This window comes from Kogia breviceps, chromosome 6 (genome assembly GCF_026419965.1).
Source record: "Kogia breviceps isolate mKogBre1 chromosome 6, mKogBre1 haplotype 1, whole genome shotgun sequence".
NCBI lineage: Eukaryota > Metazoa > Chordata > Mammalia > Artiodactyla > Physeteridae > Kogia > Kogia breviceps.
The window spans coordinates 95,587,285-95,612,810 of record NC_081315.1 but is presented as its reverse complement, the minus strand read 5'-3'; the positions used below and the strand labels follow the sequence as shown (position 1 = coordinate 95,612,810).

General features: G+C 40.2%; 1 protein-coding gene across 3 annotated transcripts in view; it reads left to right on the top strand.

Annotated features, from left to right (window-relative positions):
* The window catches only part of LOC131758994 (recombining binding protein suppressor of hairless), a 238,700-nt gene that overhangs the window by 109,127 nt on the left and 104,047 nt on the right, over positions 1 to 25,526 (top strand). Inside the window, exon 1 of one of the 3 annotated variants that reach the window (XM_067036322.1) lies at positions 14,198 to 14,367. The exons of 1 other annotated variant lie outside the window; for it this stretch is intronic. In XM_067036322.1, coding sequence (XP_066892423.1) covers positions 14,309 to 14,367 — 59 coding nt within the window. In that variant the 5' untranslated portion in view covers positions 14,198 to 14,308. Of the gene's footprint in view, positions 1 to 14,197; positions 14,599 to 25,526 lie in introns of those variants that run through there. One more of the 3 variants, XM_059067739.2, reaches the window with a different exon arrangement.

Genomic DNA, 25,526 nt, shown 5'->3' with positions numbered 1-25,526 from the left:
TGGAGTAGAGGCTATAAGGAGGCAACTGAGTTAGTAACTTGATTGCAAATTTAGAAAGTTATACTGAGACACCCTCAGTTAATCTGGCCTGTATTTCCATTCAGGGGCTTTCAAGTTGAACTTCTTAAGAAAGTTACAGATGACTATCCCAAAACACCCAAACAGGGAGGGGACTCTGCTGATCTGACACCTACCTTGTTATGACAGGCATTTTGCATGTATGTTGTATGTATATTATTCAGTACAAACATACGAGGTGATTATTAATATTTACCTCCTTTTGTAAAGGATCCTAGAAGTTAAGGAACATACCCAGTTGGTATGAACTAAAATCCCTCCTCTGTGCATTGCATGGCCTCCATTAAGTTCCTTTAGTAACTGTTATGAGTCCAAATTAAAAATACAGACATCATTATATTGTTTAGATCCTTTTTTTTTCAGATTCTATTTTGTGCTGAGGCTTGATAAAGTGACTCCTGTAAAAGAAAGTTTATTATGGAATATCCCTGGAAGGATACTCAAGAAACTGGTGACAGGATTTTCTTTGGAGAGGGCAACTGGGTCCCTGGGACACCCCAGCCAAAGGGAGTCTTACATTTCTCTGCATTTAGTGTTGCCAGCTAAGATACAGGACACCCACTTACATTTGAATTTCAGATAAATAACAAATAATTTTTAGATAAGTATGTCTGAAATACTACATGGGACAAACTTATACTAAAATTTTGTTGCTGCTTTTTATCTGATATTCAGCTGTAATTGGGTGTCCTGTATTTTTTTTTTTTTTTTTGTCCAGTATTTTTATTTGCTAGATCTGGCAACCCTATGTGCATTCCTTTCTGTGAATTTAAAATTTTGTTTCATGTGTACATAAGACCCATTCGAAAAATAATAAAATAATTTTATTTAATAAGGCAGTTTTTGCTGTTTGTCACATATTTAAAGGCAATTTTAGCTAAGGACTGGAAGTGGACATCGTTATCGATTGAAATTAAATATGAGACTTAAGGATAATTTTTAAAAATAAGTATAAAAAGACTAAGTTTCCAAGATGATTTTGATGGCATGCCTTTTGCCAGAGTAGTACAGCTAAGGGGGAAAAAAGTCTGAGAACACACTTCCTGATGGGACTGTAAACATTGGAGCCCTAAGGGATAAGGGAAACACTTTCTCAATCATGGATCCTAGGATAAGACTAAGTCAGGAGAGGAAGAAATAGTTATCTGAATTCCAATTACCTTCAGCTCCACAAAGGTGGAATCTTAAATTGATTGAGCTTTAGAGCTGGAAGGAAACTTTGGGGTTTTCTTTTCAATTTCTTCATCACTTCCTCCACATTTGAAAATAAGGAATTTCCATTTCCAACTCCTCTACATCCCACCCCCACCCTCCAACTCCCCATCACCAGCTCTCAGAAGTAGCCTAGAGGTGGTGTCCCAATTCTTAGGTCTTCAAGGTAATATTAGCATACCTACTATGTAATTACCCTACAAGTCCCAGGACTTTGGGTTCTTAATTCATCAAAGGTAAGGAGGGAGAAAGTGACCCAGTAGGTCCAGCATAGGGCAAACGACAGAAAATGTTCATATTCTGCTATATCTGTAACTGTGAGCTAAGGAAATTAGTTAATTTCTCTGGGCCATAGCTTCCTTAGCTATTAAAAGGGGGAGGAGTACTATTCAGGGCTGTAAGAGCATCAGATGAGATCCTGGACATGAAGTCCCTTGGATTAAGTTGGTGCTCAAAAATTGCAGCTATTAATTTTATCTTAAAACAAGGTCAGTTCACTTCCGAAATGTTAAGAAATCTCATCCTTGCCAGAAATATAATCTCAAACTTACTATGATGCTAGAGGGTAAATCAATTGACATAGTGATGACGATTCTCTAATTTTCTATGGAGCTTATTATTTATTTGTCCACACATGAACATTTATATCAGCATATGGCTAAGGTAAAGGTTAAGATCATATTGACTTTCAAAGCAACTAAATGAATAAAGTTAAATTTTAATTTTTTTCTGCTTTTTTTGTTAACAGCTTTATTGGGATATATTTCACATACCATATAATTCACCCTTTAAAGTGTACATTCAATGGTTTTTAGTATATTCACGAAGTTGTGCAACAGTCACCACAATCAAGTTTGGAACATTTTCATCATGCCAAAAGAAGCCCTATACCTTTAGCGGTCACTCACAACATACCCCTCCCAATACTCCTTAGCCCTAGGCAACCATTAATTTACTTCCTATCTTTATAATTTTGTCTATTCTAGATATTTCATATACACAGAGGGCCTTTTGTGACTTGTTTCTTTCATATAGCATGTTTTCAAGGTTTATTCATGTTATAGTATATATCAGTACTTCATTTCTTTTTGTGGCCTAATAATATTTCATTTTATAGATATACTACATTTTATTTATCCATTCATCAGTTAATGGACATTTGGTTTGTTTCTACTTTTTAGCTGTTACAAATAATGCTTCCATGACCATTCACGTACAAGTTTTTGTTTGGACGTATGTTTTCATTTCTCTTTGGTATATACCTAGGAGAATTGCTGGGTCATATGGTAACTCTATTTTAACCTTTTGAGGAACTGTCAAACTGTCTTTCAAAATGGCTTCATCTTGTTACATCCCCACCAACAGTGTACAAATGTTTTAATTTTTCTACATCCTTGACAACGTGTCGTTATCTGTCTTCTTGATTGTTGTCATCATAGTGGGTATGAAATGGTATCTCATTGTGGTTTTGATCTGCATTTTCCTGATGCTTAATGATGTTGAATATTTTTCCAAGTGTTTATTGGCCATTTGCATGTCTTATTTGGAGAAATGTCTATTTAGCACCTTTACTCATTTTTAAATTGGATTATTTCCCTTTTTTTAATTTAGTTTTTTAAAAGTGAAGTATAGTTTGAATTATAATGTTGTGCCATCTCTGCTGTGCAGCAAAGTGACTCAGTTTTATACATATATACATTCTTTTTTAAAATATTCTTTTCCATTATGGTTTATCCTACTATTCAGTTTTAAGAATTCTTTATATATTTTAGATATTAGATCCTTATCAGATATACGATTTGCAAATATTTTCTCCCATTCTGTGGGTGTCTTTTTCACTTTCTTCAGAGTGTGCTTTGAAGCACAAAAGTTTAATTTTAATGAAGTCCAATTTATTTATTTTTTCTTTTGTTGCTTGGGCTTTTGGTGTCATATCTAAGAAACCATTGTTAATCCAAGTTCATGAAGATCTATGCTTTCCTCTAAGAGTTTTATGGTTTTAGTTTTTACATTTAGTTCTATGATCCATTTTAAGGTAATTTTAATATATGTTGTGAAGTTTGGGGCCCAAGTTCATTATTTTCCATGTGGATATCCAATTGTCCCAGCACCATTTATGAAGACTATTTTTTCCCTATTGATTTGTTTTTGCACACTTGATGGAAATCAATTGACCATAAACGTGATGGTTATGTCTGGACTCTCAATTCTACACCATTGAACTATATGTCTACCTCATGCATGCACCACACAGTCTTGATTACTGAAGGCTTGTAGTGAGTTTTGAAAAGGGGAAGTGTAACTGCTCCAGCTTTGTTTTTTCTTTTTCAAGATTGTTTTGGCTATTCTGGGTTCCTTAAATCTTCATATGAATTTTAGGAACAACTTGTCCATTTCTGCCAAGTGGACAGTTGAAATTTTGATAGTGATTGTATTGATTCTGTAGGTCAATTTGAGGAGCATTGCCATCTTATTAGTATTTTTTCAATCCATGAACATGAATGTCTTTCCATTTATTTATTCAGATCTTTTAAAGTTTCTTAAAATTTTTTATTTCAACAACGTTTCATAGTTTTCAGAGTATAAGAACTGCATTCCTTTTGTTAAATTTATTCTGAAGTATTTTATTCTTTTTGATGCTAATGGAATTGTTGTCTCAATTTTATTTTTGGATTGTCCCTTGCAAATATATAGAAATACAATTGATTTTTGAATATTGACCTTGTATCCTGCAAACTTGCTGAACTTGTGTATTAGTTCTAATACATTTTTAGTGGAGTCCTCAGAATTTTGTATATATAAAGTCCTATCATCTGAAAATAGAGACACGTTTTGTTCTTCTTTTCCAATCTGAATGCCTTTATTTAATTTTCTTGCCAAATTGCTTGGGTAGCACCTCCAGTGCAATGTTGAATAGAAATGGTCCAAATGGAAATCTTTGTCTTCTTCCTGATGTTAGTGGGAAAGCATCAGTCTTTTATGTTTAAAAATGACACTTATTCTGGATTTTTCATAGATGCTTTTATCAGGTTGAGGAAGTTCCCTTCCTAGTTTGTTCAGTGTTTGCTGGAATTTTGTTGAGAATTTTTGTGTTTATATTTATTGGTCTGTAGGTTTCTTTTCTTGTAATGTCTTTGGTGAATTATTTTTTAAAATAATAAACATGGGAAAAAATCCACAAGGGTATTAGGTCTTCTCCCTGTTTTGGCTACCCATCTTAGCCACTGTTACTAGTTCATACGATTGATTTATATATATAAAATATTACCTGCTATTTAAAAATAAATCTTTTGCTTTCTTATTTATATTTTTGTAAATAATTTTTAAAATTATAATCTGATACTTTGAGTATATGACACAAGATATTCTCTATCAGGTTGTAATAATAAAATAACTTAAATTTCTATAGCAAAAAAGTCCAAACAAACCTCACAAGTATAAATTCCACTTCCAGAACTATAACTTGTACAAGTCATGCTCTCTGAGCCTCAGCTACAACAGGAATAAAATTACCTACCTGCAGCTTTGTCCTGAGGACTGACTGAGATGATATTTGTGAGAAGGCTTGGGATGGTGTAGACTCGCTCATATTTATTGTCATTTCACAAATTGTATATCACAGTATCCCTTTAAATAGAAAGGGGTTCGGTTGCATGTTAGATTGGCATACAACTTTTAAAAAACCCTGTTTCATAAAACTGAATACTTCTGTATGTAATCTGTTTTTCAGAAGTTATCTTTCAGTTCTTAAGTCCTTTTCTTTGGCTTAGATTCTGTGATTTGTTGCCTATTTTGGAAACTTGGAAAGTACCATGCAAATACAGATATAGCTTTGCTGGTTAAAAATAAAATACTTAGTGTTTGCTGGTGAAGGAAACTATGATGCTATGTAGGTAAAACTGCATGATGAAAATCACATTCACATTTCATAAGAACATTTCGGGAGAACTTTAGACTGGAAATGTAGGAGACAGTTGTTTCTCCTAAACAATAGTTTATAACTCTCACTGAAGTCAGAAGTAATTCTGAGGGTAGAATTTAAGCCAAGTGCTTTGAAAGCTGGAAGAAAAAAAAAAAAAGAAGAAGCATGCATAAATTTCCAAATCTTCCCAAAGTACTTAAGTGGGAGAAGATTTGCAGTTAAGATCTTGAGAAATGTTTTTTCCGCTAATGGGATATTAGTAACACCTTAATACAATTTATTTTACCTTCTACAGAATGCTAATCATGATAGAATTTTGTTAAATAACGATTTAAGGAAAAAAAGTTCATGTAGAACAATACCAGTTATAATATGTAACACGGAGTCTTCAAAGATTCCTTTAAATAGAGTTTCTCTAATGCATTTTACAAATTAAGTACATCATTATGGGATTGAGATGAAACTTTTGTTTTTCCTGTTGCATTAAACTAAATCTGTACTCAGTATTTATTGATAGCTTACTTAGAAATTATCTTATATATTTTTTCCTGCAGTAATTTCACAAGATTTCATTTTTAAACTCCCCTTGACATGACAATTAAAAAAATTTTAATTAATGAAAATTAAAAATATTGACATACTGACATCATGGCTGTTTTAAAAGTGACAATGTACAATTTTGATTATGATGTTCAAGGGGATTCTCCATTGTCTTTGAGAGCTGTCTTTGACAGAGTTTGGTATTTCACAAGATAAGAATTGTTTGATATCTTTCACTATTTGTCAGTGGTTGAACAGACTGGTTCCAAAGTTGATCTTCTTAGTTCTTAGTCTATTTTGGACAAGAATGCTAGCCACAAAGGTCATATCTGCAAGTTGATGCTTATCATTACACTATCTCTGACACAAAACAACACAGATGCGAAGAGTAAAACCTTTCTGGCAGGCTTTCTTTGAAAAACTGATAAAGGTCATTTGCACCCCAGGTTAATAGTAACACAGGCCAGAGGAGAAAATTTAGGGATCTTTGTCATGTTCTATTGAACCATACTCAAATTTCTACAAATAAATGTGCCAAACAAAAATAAATACAATAAACTTATTTAAAGATAATTCTTGCCATTTAATTATCTACGTCATTATCTGATTTAATCTGTGTAACAAATCTCTAAGGTAGGGAGTCCTAGTCCATCTAATAGAAAAGAAAACTGAGAATTGGCATGGGTGTTATAATTTCCTAAAGCAGCAGCATTTATTGAGTACTTACTATGTACCTAGTTATTTAATGTAATATCTCAAATAATTTTCAAAATGACCATAAGTCATAGGTTTTACATTCCCCATTTGCACATGAGGAAATATTAGCTTGCCCAAAGTTAGCCAGCTGGCTAGTGGTGGATGTAAGACTCAATGGGAGAACTGGTCCAATGCTTTTTCCTTTATACCCCAGCTGTTTTGTTAATTATGAGTGTTCAACATTGACCAAACACAGAACCAAAAACCACAATATATGACACATGACAAAGGGGAACATTTAGAAAATCAAAACTCAAATATATTCTTTATAAACAGATAACTGGAATTTTACAACTCATACGGTGTTTTCATTTATTTCATAGATAGTGTTAACTGGCTTTATCTTGTTTATGTCATAGAAAGAACAAGATGTATCAATCACACATGAAAACATTTTCTTTCAATTACATGAGCAACAACTTTTGACAGATTATTCACCTTGTACACATTCTCACCAAAGGTACATTTGATTCCATTCACATTCCACATCATTAGAGTAAATGGCTTGTTCTTTTTGTTTCACCTTTTAAAAAAAATATTTTATGTTACGTTGCATATTTTAAAAATATTTTATTTTATTTTATTTATTTATTTGGTTGCGCTGGGTCTTAGTTGCAGCAGGCGGGCTCCTTAGCTGTGGCTCCAGGGCTCCTTAGTTGCAGCTTGCCAGCTGCTTGTTGCTGCACGCGGGCTCCTTAGTTGTGGCATGCGAACTCTTAGTTGTGGCATGCGAACTCTTAGTTGTGGCATGTATGTGGGATCTAGTTCCCTGACCACTGATCAAACCTGGGCCCCCTGCATTGGGAGCTCAGAGTCTTAGCCACTGCACCACCAGGGAAGTCCCTTGTTTCACCTTCTTGAACTGCTGCACATGTTAAGCTTTGCTTTACTTGGATCTAAAAAAAAAAAAAAGAATGAAAAAAAAGAAAATAAATCTAATTCCCAGGGCCAAAGAATCCTGTTTAAAATCAAATGTAATTGGAAAGCAAAGGGTGAATATTTATTTTTGTTTCTCAAGTTCTCCTAAAGCCTACTCTGTGACTTACTTTCAATGTTCTCTCTTTCTTTTAATCCTAGAATTAGAGCTTGTTTTCCTTATAGAATCACATAGTCTTTATGGAATCCTTCTTGACACTTTTTCAATTTTCTATACATTTTATTAACTTTAATTAACACACAGTAGAAAATGATAGGGATACTTTTATTTAAAAAGGGAGGTATTAGGATGAATGAAAATCATGAGCTAAGAGACTTCTGTGGAGTAAAAGGCTCCTAATTTCTAATGTGAGTTATCAGTAAGGTTTTCTTAGGCACACAACCACCTCACAATCTGATCACATCAAGACCTGCTCTTGTCGGCCATCTACAGCAGGTTTCCTAACCTTTTTGAACACGTGAACCTCTTAGAAATTAAATAATAATAATGATATTGCCATTTCTGAATGGGTATGATAAAGAAATGAATCAACATCAATCTGGATAAAATCATCACTATGTTTGGCTATTTTAACATTGATTGTTGAAGCATTAAAGACATTTTGACATGCTTTGCAAGAATTTTCATGGGATGAAGGCAACTTATGGATTTGTTAAATAAAAATAATAATGATAAAAATGAACACTACTATAGCAATTATGTTACAGGTATCATTCTATGTGCTTTAGACAGAATAAACACTTTGAATCCTCATGACAACCCTATGAATTAGCTGCTATTTTCTCCATTGTATATGTGATGAAACAGGCACTGACAGGTTAAATAACTGGTCTAAGGTCTTACAACTGGAACCATGCAATGTGGTGCTGGAACCTGTGTTCTCCATCATGGGACTTCCTAGTATTCAATAAACTTCTCAATATTTTAGTGTGTCTCATTAATATGAGTTGGTGTAACTTAACTTTAGAATGAAAGCAATGTTGAAACGTGCCGCTGTGTTTAAACCACCACAGCAAAACGTGATTCCCATCACAAATGTGCTGATCTCACTGCCACTATCTGCTCCACATGTCTATTGGATATACACGTAGGGGCCTCCAAACTTATTCCTCTTAATAATTAAATATTTCATTTATTGTTTTAAAAAAGAAACTATACACCATTGGTCCCTTTAATGTGAAACTCCTGAAGAAAGAGTATACCAAACTCCTACAACAAAGATTCAAAGCTTGGTTCATGGACAATTTGCATCAGAATCCCTGACCAGCCTGATAAAAAAGCCTATTCCTGGGCTTCAGCCCAGACTTACTCATTTAAAGTCTTAGGGAGTGGGTCCACCAACTTTTGAGGACCACCTTTCTACAAGGTCCTTCTTGTGACCCTGCCTACACTGCCTACCCCCGCTTCTACATGCACCACCTGGAGTTCCCCTGAATACAAGATGCTCTTTCACACCTCAGAGCCTGAACATGCTGTTTCCTGTGCTTCTTATGCTTCCTCCTCTTACTGTCTTCTGAACTCCCACTCCACTAAGATTTGGTTCTAAAGTCATCTCTGCAAGGTTTCCCTGGGCCCATTAGGCAAGAGTTAAGTGCTTTTTCCACTGTACCCCAATGCAATTAAACTCATGCCTCTACCCTAGAATTATCCTGCAACTGGTCTGTGTATTCTGCTGGCCGGGGGCAGGGGGGGTCCCCTGAGGTCTCTGCACTACCTATCCTTTGTAAACTACCAAAGATCATGCCTGACATAGAGTAGTAGGGACTCTGAACTTGCTGCTTGAATGGACTGAGTTCAGTGTTACCAAATGATTGGGGTGAAGTCCTGACAGTTCTGCAGTTCTCAATTCTATTGAGCTGGTACATCAAGTACATGACTTCTACTAGAAAATAATTTTTTAGCAGGTGGGAAAAAGGAAACACTTTGGTCATTTTTTTCTTCTTGCACATTTATTCCTTTTCTTTCTTTCCCCCTTTTAGTTAAAATGTTTTATATTTTGAACAGGCAGTACGTGTGCTTGGTAAAAAATTCAAAGGATCCAAGATAAGCCACCTCTTCACCTACATCCTCCAACAACTGAGTCCCTTACAGTGAACCAGTCACTGTTACAGTTTCTCCTGTGTACTTCCAGAACCCTTTTAGATACATATAGGCAAATAAGTATACATTTATCTATCACTATTTTGCACCTTTAAAAAAAATTATTTATTTATTTGGTTGCACCGGGTCTTAGTTGCAGCAGGCAGGCTCCTTAGTTGCAGCACGTGGGCTCCTTAGTTGTGGCTTGTGAACTCTTAGTTGCAGCATGCAGGTGGGATCTAGTTCTCTGACCAGGGATCAAACACAGGCCCCCTGCATTGGGAGTGTGGAGTCTTATCCACTGCACCACCAGGGAAGTCCCTTGCACCTTGTTTTTTTAAACTTTGTGAGCCTTCCACATAAGCACATATAAAGCAGCCTCTGCTTATTAACAGATGCATACTATTCGATTCTATGAATATATCAGGGTGGTTTTCTTTTTTAATTTAATTTAATTTATTTATTTTTGGCTGCATTGGGTCCTCATTGCTGCACGAGGGCTTTTCTCTAGTTGTGGTGAGCGAGGGCTACTCTTCGTTGTGCTGCATGGGCTTCTCACTGTGGTGGGTTCTCTTGTCGCAGATCACAAGCTCTAGGCGCGTGGGCTTCAGTAGTTGTGACACGTGGGCTCAGTAGCTGTGGCTCATGGGCTCTAGAGCGCAGGCTCAGTAATTGTGGTGCACAGGCTTAGTTGCTCCGTGGCATGTGGGATCTTCCCGGACTAGGGCTTGAACCCGTGTCCCCTGAATTGGCAGGTGGATTCTTAACCACTGAGCCACCAGGGAAGCCTGGTGGTTTTCTTTTAATAAGACATCTCTTCATCGACATTTAGGTTGTTACCAGTATTCTCTACTATTAATAATGCTACAATATATGTACAGGTAGTTTCACACACTATGAGTTTATTTGTAGGATAGATGTCTAGAAACGGAACTGTAGGATTAACAGGTAGTGATAAGTTTTATCACAATGGTTTTCATAAAGATTGTACACGTTTTCACTCCACTAGCAACACATGAGAATACCTGTTTCTTTATATTCTTCCAATAGTGTTTTGTTTCCTGAGGTTCTAGGATGGAGAGTAAAGGAAACCCTTCAAGTTAAGTATAGGCTCATCTACTGGTTTAACCCAGGAGTAAGAATATTTTTTGCAAAAAGTCAACACAGGTGTTTGCTTTGTAGGCTCATTTCTCTTCTCCAGGCAAGCTGGCATTGGGGTATTTATTACTGGTCTAACCTCGGTATTATTTTGAACCCTAGAAGGCTTAGTGAGTCTTCTGAATAATTTTTACTCTGTTCTAGAAGTGGACAACATCCCATTCATTCTACAAATACTTACTGAGTGTCTATCCTGCACCAGGCATTGTTCTGGTGGCTGAGGCATGAACAATGAAAAAAACAGAAGTCCCTGCCCTCATTAAGATTACATTATAATGGGGGGAGGCAGAGAGTAAACACAATACACAGATATGATATATGGTATGTTAGTTTACGATAAGTGCCATGGGAAAAATGAAGGAGGGAATGGGGGTATGAGGAGTTACTTTCGTGAAGAGTGGTCAGGGAGGGCCTTGCTGAGAAGGTGACATTTAAGCAAAGACCTGAAAGCAGTGAAGGAAGGATCTGTAAGGCATCTGGAGGAAAGAGCAAAGGTAGGAGTTGAGGGTGTGCCTGGTATGTCCTAGGAACAGTAAGGAAGGCTGCTGGTTAGGGCTCAGTGAGCAAGGGGGAAGAGGTGAGATCAAGGAGGTCAGGGGGTTTGTGTGGCAGGCCTCATAGGAAAATAGGAAAACCACTGGAGAGTTCTAGAAGGTTACTCTGAATGCTCTACTGAAAACAGACTGAGGGATGGCAATAATGGATGAAGGCAGAATGAGTTAGGAGACTTCCTGGAAACCAGGTGAGAGATGAGATGGGTTAGGCTGGGCTGGTTGCCATGGAGGTGTGGATGTGTTTGGACTGTGGGTCAGTTTTGATGGTGGACCCAGCAAGATTTTGTTAGATTGGATGTTGGATGTGAGATGGAAAGGAGGTGAGAATGATTCCAAGGTTCTTGGCTTAAATAAGTGGAAGAATGGAGTTATTTACTGGGATGGGGAAAGAACGCAGGTAGAGCAGGTATTAGAGTGAAGGTGAGTTGTGATTTGACTTGTGGTTACCATGGCTCTCTGTGGCTGGGGCTCTCAGATGGCCAAGGTTCCAGATACGATTAATGGCCTAGACAAGGCCATGACTGAAATGCCTTCTTGGGACTAAAGGTTCAAAGGAATGTGTGCCCATGGGCATCGTTCTCCTCCTTGTGCTAGCCTATTCCAAATCAGCCTTGCACTGAGATACTGCATTAAATGTTCTTGCATCTTTTTTTTCTTTGTGAAATACTTAATCAAAGGGATATGCAAATGCATGCACACACACACACAACTAACCTTGAAAACAACTAAAAAACTTGATTTCTTGTCCACTACATAACTAGCAGAACATGAACCCTTATTAAAGGACTCACTGTTCTCCGAAAATAAAAAACTCAATTCAACTCCACATTTGTGGGTCTACGATGTCATCAAGACACCAGTTACTACACAATGCCAGGCTAGGCTGGTTACAGAAACCACACCAAGGCAATCTGAAATGTGCCTGATTGAAGAAAGCAAACGGAATTCACTGTACAAATAAATAAACCAAGAAGGAATGTACTTAAAAGAGTTGTCACTAAAGCATCTGATGAAACAATACCTAAAATTTGGAATGAATATTTCAACACACACATAAAAAGGTGAAGGAAAGCAAAACCAGTATTTTAAGTTAAATTAGGGGAAAGGAAAAAAAAAACAAAACAGAAACTGATATATACGGATTACTTCAAAAGGCTAAAAAGAGATTAAGGAGGAGAAATTTTAAAAATGTGTCCCTGAGTGGGAGGCGGAATCTATGCAAGTCTACAACGCAAGAGCGCACAGAGTAGAATTTTTTCCCTACCCAACTCGCGAGACCAGCGGGTACCTCAGAAAGAAAACAACCATTCGCTAGAAGAGAGTAGCTAAGGGAATCCAAACTTGTTTTAAAGCAAGTAAAGTGGTGGCCAGACTGGGTGACTCAGAGGCATGACTCAAACCCGACCCTGGGGGCCGTCAGCTCCCGGAGGCCGGGGGCGCGGCGTCAAAAACAGTTTAGGAAAGTACCAGGCGCGTGGAGAGCGACAGGAAACCTCCCCGGGGAGCGGCCTGGGGCTCCTCATGCCCTAGAGTCTGACCTCTTACCATCCACACCAGGAGGAGTTTCTAATCTCCAGGATTCCCCTTCTTTCACAAGCTGCCTCGCCACCACCCCCATTTTCCTTCCACAAAGCGTCACGCAGCGTGTGTGTGCGAGACGTCGGGCCCCTCCCAGCCGCCCTCCGCCTCGCGCTCCCAGCCCCGCTCCGCTCCGCGCTCCCAGCCACGCGCACCCCCCAGCCCGCCCCCTCGCCTACTCCAAGAGCCGCTCCCGTCCCACCCCGCCCGCGCCCGCCGCCCGAGCACGCGCGGCACGAACAGCGCCGGGAGCTGCTGTAGACAAACACCTGTCCCTCCTGGGCTCCGCGAGATTTGGAGCGAAAGCATAGGCAACAGCAGGAGGGTTCTCGCGAGGTTTAAGAAATTTCCCACGGCCCGTGTTGTGTCTGAATCGAGTAGTGGAAGGCGGTGGGAAGGAGGTGTAGCGTGAGACTGGGCTGCCTGCATTGGGCACATGCGCAGTGCCGCTCGCTCGTGCCGCGCCAATCCTGCAGCGCCTTCAGCAGGTTTCGGGCTCTGGATTCCAGTTCTCCGGGTTTTGGGGCTCCCTGCGGGAGGCAGTGCTGGATCTGGGAATCTCTAGGAATTGAAAGGGCAAGAGTTGGGGGGAGAAAGGGGTGCTGCAGGTAGGGAGGAAGAGGTAGGGCTCGGGTCCTGCACCTTTCTAGTAAGTGCCCAGATGGGCCAAGTTTGCTTGGGGGCTTCCAGGTTTAGATTGTCTGAGATGCACCTCGGGCAACGAGCAGCGTCCTCGACTGTGCCAGGCCCACGGGAGGACCTTGTCAGTCTGTCCCCGTATACATTTGGGTTCACACAAGTCTGGGGGTTGCGATGAGGTCCTAAGGAGATTTACACAACAGGCAGCTCTCTGCCCAAGCAAAACCTTTGGCTTGAGTGCGGGGTGGGGGACTGGTGGCTTTCAATTACAACGCAGTTTTCACTTCTGGAGAAAGGTTAGCGGTGCTCTGGCGTGTGTATGCGAAGTGGACACAGTAGGGGTGTGTTTGCCAGAGGCCTTGGCCTGACCTCATTTCACACCCAAGGAGAAGAAAGCTAAGGCTCTAACAGAGCTCAACTGCAAAAGTTGTTCATTTACAGAGTTCTGGAGGGTCGGACCACGTTGTAATATTGTCTGTCTGTTAGCAAGGGGGTCGAATGAACTAAGATAGTTCTTGGTTTGTCACTCGTCCGAACTCCAGGCATTTTTGTAGCTCCAGCACCTAACGCTGACATTACCATAATGGAGGCGTCCAATGAACGTTTGAATGAATGAAAAGGGCTGGGAACTAGAGTGAGCGGGAAGCCACTTGGAAAACACCCATTTGAGGAGGTGTTTCATCTAGGCCTGTGAAACGGCGGCAGATTTTCCCAGGACCCCTCCGCTCTTTCCCTCGGCTCCGCCTCCTGACCCCTCCATTCTCCGTCCCCGTTGTAATCCCCTCCGGTTTTCCTCAGTCTCCACGTACGTCCCTCAGGGCGCGTCCCAAAACCCGGATAACCGGAGCGCTCCCCATGGACCAGATGGAGGGCTCGCCCGCGGAGGAGCCGCCTGCGCATGCTCCATCTCTTGGGTAGGTTTCCAGGGAAGGCAGTGAGCTGTATCCCTTACTCCGCTGGCGGCGCGAGGCGTCTGGCTCTTCGCGGCTGCTGCGAGGGAAAAGGGAGCGCGGGGGCTGGGTGGAATCGAGGAGTGAGGAAAAAGGGAAGGGGCGGGGAGAGGGACCAGGGAAGGAGTCGGGGGAATCTCGCGAGGGTTGGAGTTTTGGCGAGAGTTTGTGGAAGATGGCGCCTGTTGTGACAGGGTAAGTCTGCGGGAATCGGAGCGCTGGGAACCGGGAAAGTTGCGGGCGTCTCGCAGCCCGCGGCGGGCGGCGGGTTCGAGGGCCGCGGCACGCTTGGCGTCCGGGGACCGCGGGGTGATGTAGCGTGCGCCGAGCGCGGCGGCGGCGTGTGGCCGTGCGCTGCCCGCTCTGCGCTGCTGTGGCTCGGGCTCCGGCGCGTGAGGGCGGGCGGCGACGGCGGCGAGGCCGGCGGGTGCGGGCGTGAGTGCGGCCCGGCGCGCGGGGCCCGCGGGCTCCGTGCCCGCAGCGCGCCTTCCGCGCCGCCGCTTGCGGGCCCTGCTTCCCGGCCCCGCGCAGCTTTGTTCCTTGAGGCCGTCGTCGCCTTCTCGCCGGGCGGGTGCCCCCGGCCCCGGGCGCTTTGTCTCCCCGCTGCCCCCCGCGACTCTCTACCCCCGGCCCTTTGTTTCGCCGCCTTGGGCGCTTTGTCCGACCCGTCGCGCCCCGCATCCCTTCTCCATCTCCTCCCCTCAGCTGTCCTTCCTCCCGTGCCCCTTTGTTGTGCCCCTCTCTATTCGGTAGCTCAGTGACCTGCCACAGCCCAGGTACCAGATTTCTGTTTTTCTTCTAATTTTTCTCCCATTATTTCTCTCTTGCGTTTCCTTCTCACCTTTCTGCTTGGTCCTTGATCACCCCCGGAAGCTTTGTCTCCCCCGTCCAGTGGTTTATTCGCTTGGTACCCCCTTCACCTCCCAACATCGGTTGATTTATCCACTACCCACGGTGTTTGTCGGCTGAACTGTCTCAGCCCCGGGGACTCCATCTGGTGCTCCTAAGTACAGACCGACCCTAGGGTTTGTTGTTGTTTTTGTGCGTCTGAAAGATGCGTGGGGATACTTGGTTTCCTCCTCAGCGCTCCTCCTCTCCGCACCCTTTTCTCTCGGGATTGCGTGCACACCTCCCCACCACCCCTTTCTCTCGGGATTACAGTGTCTCCAATTTTCTTCGCGGTCTCTTTGGGCCGCTGGTTGTTTTGCTTGGCAACAGTAGCCCTGGAAAAAGGTCTTTTGGTTATTCCCCCCCCACCCCCAGTACCCGCCCTCCCGCCCCTTGGTTTCTGATGGCCTAGGCCAAGGGCAGCTGTCGTAGCTTTGCATCTGGGTTACCTGAAGGTGTTGTAGAGACGAAAGGTGTTTTTTTTCTGTTGGTGTGCGAGAATAGTTTCAGTTGTTACATTGGATATTCATTTGGTACGTGCATAGCAGTTGAGTATTTGGTGTTAAAAAACGTGTGAATGTTGGTTTGGGGTAGAGAATTTCAGCATTTTCAAGAGTTCAGCTATTTTACCAGTAACTGCTGCTTCGCAAGGAAAAAGTGAGGGTATCCTGCTTGGAAATTTGATATAAATATTTTACTTTTTCTTAATTTTTAGATAAGTTTACAGTTATGTGCTTTTGCTCTGTAGATTTATGACAGCTCTTCTGCCCCGTCTTCGAAGTTGAAACGAGGAAAGCGCTTAAGAGTGCAGTTTGGGTTGATGAATACTGCTTCTGGAATCTTTGTGGAATGCATTAATCAAATGCAATTAAAAGGCATTTAAGTAATAGTCTTTAAGGTAACGGCACTTCTAGTGTTAAAGGAGCTTTAATTTGTTCAGAGTGCTTATTGTTATGGAAATGTTAAAAGCTTGGAGTTTGCTGTGGGAGTTGGGGGAGGGTGGTATGTGTGTTTAAATGGCCTGGATGTTCTGGTGCTGGAATAAGAGGTATTAGATTTACCAGTATTACTAGGCTGAGTAGACTGTTAAGGAAGTACCCCCCCCCCCCCCGCCCCAACTAGCTGATCACTGCTTTTAGAAGATACGTTATCCATAAAATCACTTGGAGTGTCATTTCATTTTTAAACCACATGAAGTGCTACTAGTAGAGGATATACACGTGTGAGAAATGTTGGTGGAGAGGAAAGCATTTTTTTTAAGGCTGTGATTAGAATTAGTATGAATTAGTTTGAATTTTAATTAATGGAAAATCATCTTTCATGATTGATATGTGAGGCTTCTGTGAAAATTTGCAGTCTGGGTTCCGTGAGTGGATTCCACCGATAAACATTTGTCTTCCTTACTTGTTCCTAGGGCGTAATCATTCTTTTTTTTAAAAAAAATAAATTTATTTATTTATGGCTGTGTTGGGTCTTTGTTGTTGGCACAAGCTTTCTTTAGTTGTGGTGAGTGGGGGCTACTCTTTGTTGCAGTGCGCAGGCTTCTCATTGTCATGGCTTCTTGTTGTGGAGCACGGGCTCTAGGCGCCAGGCTTCAGTAGCTGTGGCACGTGGGCTCAGTAGTTGTGGCTTGCAGGCTCTAGAGCTCAGGCTCAGTAGTTGTAGCGCACGGGCTTACTTGCTCGGCAGCATGTGGGATCTTCCCAGGCCAGGGCTTGAACCCATGTCCTTTGCATTGGCAGGCAGATTCTTAACCACTGCGCCACCAGGGAAGCCCATCATTCTTTTTGAAGGTGAAATCTTGAGCACGCACTGTTGTTTCTGACTGTAAGCAAATACCTTGTAATAATGGAAGGTATTTTGCTCTGACGTGTGCAGATAAGAATGATCACACAAACCTCATAAAAGCAACTTTTAAAAATCAAGTTGTGTTTTTTTGTTTCTAAATCGTGTAAGACCTTTACTTCATGACCAAATAAAACTACCTTTATTAAATTATATTAAATAGCATATTTAGAAACATACAGCATTAGCTATAATTGGGAAACTTTCATTTTGAGTATCGACTATTAAAGTTTTAAATTTATTGTCCATGCGTATTGCAGATGGGTCTGCAGAGGGTATATTTTCAGGAAAAAAATATAAGAGGCTCACTTGGGGTATTTTCAATCCTATTCTAATATATGCTTCTTAAATAGGTTTGTTTAAAACTTACCTATTCTATACCCACAGATTTCTATCAGTGTCTTAAGTGGCTAAGATAAAAAAGGTTTTGGGGGTGGGAGGGAAGCTACTCTTGCCAGATGTTAATTAAATAATTAAATAATCTTTGGCGCTCTGGATGGATAAAGTATTAGGGAAAAAAATGGTGTGTTTGAAAGTTCTTACAAACTTAATTCTAGTATTTGATCTTTTTTTTTTAAATTAAAAAAAATTTTTTTTTTTTATTATTTGATCATTTTAAAAAATATATTTTAAAAACCCAGGACTTGGCTTTAAAACATTATTCACATTTTGTTTCCTCCTAATACTAAATTTCATGTTATTTCAACGAGGGGCAGTATTTTCTCATGGATTGGCTAAAAGTTGTTATTTTTGGCATCTGGCTTTGTGATTATTTCCAAGTTACTCTACTTCCCCTGGGCCAGTTTCCTAACTATGTAGTAAAATGGGAATTGTAGTAACTTGCCACATCTGCACAGGATTGCTGTGCCTTAGGATTTACAGAGAGCATCCTTGGATGAAAGGTGTGGTTAAAAAATCTAGGAATTGTGACTGAATTAAGCCAATGTGAAGTAGGTCATATTTTATAGGAAATCAAGTAGGAGGTTATGAACTAAGTTCTTGGCAAATCACAGTGGTGATAGTGGGATGAAAAATCCCCCAATACATATTATAGTTAGGGTAATAAAATTGATACTGTTTTTAGGAGGGAGAGGGATAAGTAAAACACATTACAGGGTGGTGTGTGTGTGTTTGTGTTGTGTAAGAGAGTGAAGATCTGTTAAACTCAAATGTAATAACATTTTAAAATTGTGGGATGCCTTTCCTCTGTTGATTTGTTTTCTGCATGTAGTACTCTTTTGTTTTAAATGGTAGCACAAAATGTTTTCACTAGACTCTAGGCCAAGTCTGTTAATAGTAGTGACTAATTTTCAATATACCTTATATTTTTTAATGCTTTGTCATTTACTCTCGATTTTCTAACAACCAGGACTATAATTTCAGACTTGACCTTTGGCCTAGAAAAGTGTTTTACATTTGGGAGACATTCTGTAGATATTTATTGAAAAAACAAAACCAGTTGTTTCTCTATTCCTGGTAGATTATGTGGTGTCCCAATAGTTCCCCTAGCCAGGTTTTCTCTCTCACACTAACTCTTTATGTTTAATCACTAAGAACTGATAATTTTCCCTCCTGAAAAACTCTTGAATCTTTCTCCTTCATCCTCACTGCCACAATTCATGCTGTCATCGTTTCTCACCTGGATTACTACAGACATTGGCAGCTTCCTCTTTCTGCTTCTAGACTCACCCCCTTTATCCAACTTCCACATAGTCTTTCTAAAGAGCAAATCTGATCACTTCACTCCTTATTTTAAAAACCTTTCTATGGCTCCCCCTAGCAGCCTTCATTAAGAGAGGCAGCGGAGTGGAGAGTTTATGAGCTCACTTTTAGGATTTAATCTGAACTGGGTTCCAGTTCTGTCTCTGCCACTTAAAACATCTATAAGATTGACAAACGATCGAACCTCTCCTTGCCTCCTCCATCAGTTGCAAGGTAATTATTCTTAGCTCAGTAGTTCTCTGTGAGGATTAAATGCAAGAAAACATTTTAGGATGCCTGGCATATAGCAAGTGCTCAAAAAATGTTAGCTAGCATGGCATATAGGGTCCTCTGTAACTATTTCATTTACCTTTTCTCCAGCTGAACTGTTTTGCCTTTCTCTCCCTTCATATTCAGTTCTCCAGCCATATTCAAGAACTTGGAATTCCTTGTGTGGACTCCACAGTTTAATGTATTCCTGTGCTTGAAAAGTGCTGGTGTTAGGTAGGTTATTATTCAAGATTTTGGTCTGAGGATATTCTACCCTAATCCACCAGGCTGGGTTCAGTACCCTTCCCGTGTGTTCTTAAAGGACTGGGTATAATTCACTTGGAAGTGTCATACTGAATTGTAATTGTCTGTCATACCCAAAGGCTGTTGGTCACTTGATGACAGATAACGTTAAAAAAAATTTATGTATTCTTAGAAGAGTGTCTAGAACATGATGGGGACTCAGTAAAAAGTTTTTTGAACAAAGGACTCAGAGAACTTTGAAACCATGATGCAACGTGGTTCGTGTAAGCAGAATTTGATGTGTACAGGGAATATATTGATTCTGTAGGGTATTTAATTGCTGAAGTACCCAAAGGAATTGATATTTTCAGTCAAAGACAGTCTTTTTTTTTTTTTTTTTTTTCAAAGACAGTCTTATAGCCCTTGACAACACTGTAGTAAAATTCTTAGGCAAAAGTTCCTTTGGATTTTTAGAAAATAGCATGTTGTTTGTACAAACTGACAAGCTTAAATATCATATTTTGTTTTTTGTATGGTTGACTATTCAGTGTTTTTCAAAAGGTTTCATTATTTTTAAGTGTTTTAAGTACTTCTTAGATGCATAGGGACATGCATTAAACCTTAAGACACTGTAGGCTGCTTTTTTGGGGGATCCACACAATTGAACCAAATAAGAAGTTTATAATCTTCAGGAAGGCTCAGGTTTTGTGGACAGATTACTTATAGATAATTTCTTTAAGCTTCAGGTTCTACCTCTATAAAATAAGGAATGATAATTTTGTTGTGTTTATCTGCTGGACATATTGTGACTATCAAATAAGGTAGAATGGGTGTCAAAACAATGGATGTGTAAGTGATTTGTAAATAGTAAAGCACTGTATACAAATACTTTAATTTTTTTTTTTTTTTTTTTGGTGGTACGCCGGCCTCTCACTACCGCGGCCTCTCCCGTTGCGGAGCACAGGCTCCGGACGTACTGGCTCAGCGGCCATGGCTCACGGGCCTAGCCGCTCTGCGGCATGTGGGATCCTCCCGGACCGGGGCACGAACCTGTGTTCCCTGCATCGGCAGGCGGACTCTCAACCACTGCACCACCAGGGAAGCCCCACAAATACTTTAATTTTAATAATCAGTTTCTTTTGGTAACCTTTCACAGGCAGAATTTAAGATGAACTTTCTTATATTGCAACCTCTGGTTTGTGGATCATGTCTTAGGAAGGCAGCAGTGTATTTAGTGCAAAGGACTGCAGCCCTTTGAATATATGCCTTGGCATTTTGAGCAGACATATTTGATACATTACTGCTTGACCACACATGTTGTCATTGAGTCACCCCGAACTTCTTGGGGTCTGCTTCTTGCTGCTTTCTTCTCTGCTTGGACAGCCATAATGATGTAGGAATGTTGAATGCCCAGCTGCTACCATCTCTCAGGACACCTTGCCCATAGTTCTGGATGCCCGTTAGGCCTGATACAACATCATGATGTCACTTACGTCTCATCAGGCCTGATTCTGCTTCAGGGAGTGAAATGATATTCTAATGGTGTGAAAAGGGTAATTCATTTCCTGAACACAACTTACTACTGGGGAAAAAGCAAGCATTGGAGGCACTCTGGCTTGGTTTGTATAATTGGTAGTAATTACTTATCTGTATAAATATTTGTGTAGGTTTGTTGTGTTGAGACAATGAAGAGTGATAAACGTGGCAGCTTTTCAGTCACATTGGTAAGTTCATGGCAGTTTTGGGAATATTTAAATTATTTAAATTTACAAAAATGAAAAGATAGAAACCACTCCATCTTGGGTATCCTAAGTTGCAAAAGCCTTGCAGTGAAAATGCTGTGCTGATTGGATGTGAGATGGAATACACTAGAAAATCAAGTTGACCCTTTTAAATTCCCCTCCTGTGCTTTCTTTTCTATATTCAGTATTTTAATTAATTAATGAATTGTGGCTGCACCAGGTCTTAGTCGCGGCAGGCTGGATCTGTAGTTGCAGCGTGTGGACTCTTAGTTGCGGCAAGCATGCGGGATCTAGTTGACCAGGGATCGAACCCTGGCCCCCTGCATTGGGAGCGCGGAGTCCTATCCACTGGACCACCAGGGAAGTCCCATCTATATTCCATATTTTTAATTTGGCCTTAGAACTAATGTTTTTTGTGCACTTGTTTAATTAGATGATAGAGTTGTAAATGAATAAGAATAGTTTCTCATAAAAAGTTTATATAACTAGGAAAAATGTTTATCACTTTATGAAACCCTGTTATTTTTTACTAGTTTGTAAAGATTGTGTTATATAACTGCAATATCAGTTGCCTTATAAAGTAGAGAATCAGTGTTATATATTTTTTCTTTAAACAACTTCTTTTGGAGCAGTGGTATTCCGTTTTTGGAAAACTGCAGATCCACTAAGATCTTGCTTTTTTATCCAGAATACTTTTTTTTTTGGCCGTGCCACACAGCTTGAAGGATCTTAGTTCTTCTGCCAGGGATCAAACCTGGGCCCCAGCAGTGAAAGCACCTAGTCCTAGCAACTGGACCGCCAGGGAATTCCTTTTTTTAAAAAAATTGGAACTTATTTTTTAGAGCAGTTTTAGTTTCACAGCAAAATTGAGGGGAAGGTACAGATATTTCCTGTGTACTCCTTGCCCCCCCACAAATAGCCTCCTGTATTACCAACATCCCCCAACAGAGTGGTACATTTGTTATAACTGATGAACTTACACTGATGCATTATTATCTCCCCAAGTCCATAGTTTACGTTAGGGTTCACTCTTGGTGTACATTCTGTGGGTTTGGACAAATGTATAACGTATCTACAAATGTATGTGCTGTTGTAGTATCAAACAGTGTAGTTTCATTGCTCTAGAAAGTCTTCTGTGCTCTGCCTGTACATTGCTCTCTCCTCCCTTATCCCATCCTGCAACCACTGAACTTTTTATTGCCTCCATTGTTTCCAGTATACTTTTTCAAATCATTTAACTTTTGGTTTGAGTATGAGGAACTTTTTCATGGAAAAAATTATGTAGTTCTGTACAGAACTCCTGATCCATATACCAAGTGGAAGAAGTAGAAACATTGAGATCCCCAGACATGAAGGAATGGTTAAGGGAAATGAAGAGTATTACCATGCTTTAGTGGTTCATTATAATTGTTTTAATAATGTATTTATTAAAGTTATTGAGCACTTAATAGGTATAAGACCACTGTATAAAACCTTTTAAAGATGGCTAAAAAATGGTCCAGTGAAGCTCATGATTTAGTGGAAAGTACACAGATAATAAGGGAGATTATATGTGTATAACAGATGTATAATGTTGGTGGGAACATGGGTGCAAATGATTAGGAGAGATCATAGGGAGTGGTAGAAAATAAAGCTAGAAAAGTGGTTGGGGCCTCTTAGAGGACCTTGAGTGCTAAGCCAAGGATTTGAATATCAAACAGGGATGGGGGGGCACTGACCGAGTTTTGAAGAGGTGAAGCTGGGTGTAGATACAGTTGACACTTGAATAACACAGGTGGGGGTTGGGTGGGTTGGGGTGAATAGCTTGTAGTAGGACCTTCAGGTACCTGAGATTCCTCTGTACCCATGGTTCCCCATCCTCAGATTCAACGAGCCTGAGTCACATGGTACTTAGTATTCATTACTGAAAAAAAATCTTCATATAAGTGGACCAGTGCTGCTCGAGGGTCAGTTGTAGTGTAAAGTAGATAGGAGTTGATGGAGAACATAAGAGAAATATATATGAGCAAAGTCTGATCTTGCAAAGCCTAGGAATGGAAGGAACAAAGCAGCACTTTGGGGGCAGGGTGGTATAGGGAGCTTTGGAATCGATGCAGTAGATAAAATCTGTGGCTGTGAGCATGTCACTTAATCTAAGTCTTGCCCTGTCTGAAAAGTGGGAGAAAATAATACTTCATGGTATCGATATGAGGATTAAATGAGATACAGGATATAAAATGCCTAACTCAGTTCTGGGAGTAGTAGGTGCTCAAAAAATAGGTTCTCCTCTTACCCCCTTTCTGGAATAGAATTGAAAGGATATTAGATGGGGGTGGGGAGAAGCATGGAAGAGAAGGTGGGACGGGGTGGTGGGAAACTGAATGATTGAAACCTGGGTGATGAAGTATTTACAGGTGGGAAAGTCTGAGTGAGGTGAACAGATGTAAGAGAACCTACATAACAGTGTTTGTTTCTTTTAGCTTTTAAATAAATACTGAATATTTTTGCATGCTTCTGCTATAACATTTAACATTTTTCTGCAATTATGTAAATATTCCTGTATTATCTTTTTTTTCCTTCTGTCTATATCCATTTATCTAATCTATCAGCGAGCTTCGTAAAGACTGGGCCAATATTTTACTTTTGTTGCATAATTGTAGAGCAACTGCTATTGGCCAGTTTGTACTTGCTGGATGAACATGACTTGAATGGACTTAATAAAATACAATACTTGCCACTAGGTGGCACTTAGTCTAAGTGATAAAGCTGAAATTCAAGCATAGATTGGCTTTTGTGTGTAGAGCCCACTGATAAACTGACCCCCTGGATTATTGTTTAGCTTTCTGCCAGTTCTGGACTATACTTTTTGAAGTGGGATATTAAACATATAGCAAATAGAAACCTCAGAGTGTTGAAAAAATAGAAAAGTGTAATGGCATTAGAATATGTCGTGTAAAAAGGAGCTGAAGTGAAGCTCAGTTAAAATTCACAGTGACTAAATTACCCATCTCAGTGTATTTAAAGTGAAGCCTGGTGCTTAGATTTTAGGCCTTGTTTTTTCTTAAGACTTTGTGGATTGCTTTAAAGGAGAAGATTGGAATTTGTTTGTTCCTGGATTTAATGAAAGATGATGATGAAGTGTGGTCTGTAGGGATACGGGACACGATTCTGTATTCCCTTATTTATATTCTGGTGTATTGTGCTCTCCCTGTTGTGGAGTAACAAACATACCATAGAAAGTAACTACATCCTGTGTGACAAATGTTACAGGTTGTTAAATCCGTTAGAGTCAGGAAACTTCAGACCTGGAAAAGACCTTGTTAATCATATGTTCTAAAGTAACCACTCATTTAAACATAGGCAGAGACAGCGTAAATAATTTACAATTAGCTAATGGCTGAGACACATTCAGTGCCTGAGCTGAGACTTGTTCTGGTTTGTTTTTTAAGAGGAGAGATTTATGCCGGTCTTTCACTCTTTTGTATTTATACCACTCAGCTGCCTTTTAATGTTACATGCACTTTGTTTTTTAAAATACTTTCTTCCCCCTATTTTGTGGGCTTAGACCAAGAATACAAATTTCTCAGCCCCAAGCCCAGGAGTGCTGCTGCCAGTGTTGCTTAATAAGCGGTCAGCTCTGAGCCTGCCTGTTCTTTCTTCCTTTGCTGTCTTTCTGTTCTTGATGCTGCTTGCGTTCTTTATCTTGTACTGTACTTGTGACTGACCAGGATGGCCACACACTTGTTCTCACTGCACACCTCCTCACCCAGTCTGCTTTAGTTGCCCCTATGCAAGAACTGCCTGGGTTCACTTACCCCTGGTTCACTCCAGTCTCTGCTTCTTGCCTCCTTAGCTTCTTAGTTTTGCCACCTGCACTAAATAGCAGCTGGCTATTTCCAAAGCTTCTGGAAGAGAAAATGGACAGGAGGGGAGATTGAGAAAAAAAGAGACTGTCATATAGGGAAGGAGGCCACAACTTGAAATCATATACTGAAAGATGGGCTTGTTTATGAACCTGATGATTTTCATACAGTGATGTTTTTCGTGTATTTATGTCAAAATAGTATGACACTCTTGACTATGGAATTCATTAAATCTGTTGTGTCTGTCATCTGTGCTTATCCAAATGTCAAGGAAGTGAATTAAATCCATTTCAGCATTCCAAAGATAGTAGTGGTAGTTTTGGTTTGGTACTTTACTTACAGCTTATAGTAATGAGTGTCATTATTTGATTAAATGGATTGTACTGAATTAGTAGGGGTTGTTCTTTCACTGTTGTAATGTTAAAAAACAAACCTGGAGAGCCATAGCTTTCAAAGGTGATTTCCAAATTATTGGTAACAAGTATTTTTCATCCTGGCCTTCCCCTATGCTATAGTGTGATGGGTACGTTTTAATATAGAATTTAGTGGCATGTTATTCATTTAATCCTAGTTTCTTAGCTGTAAGTCCTGG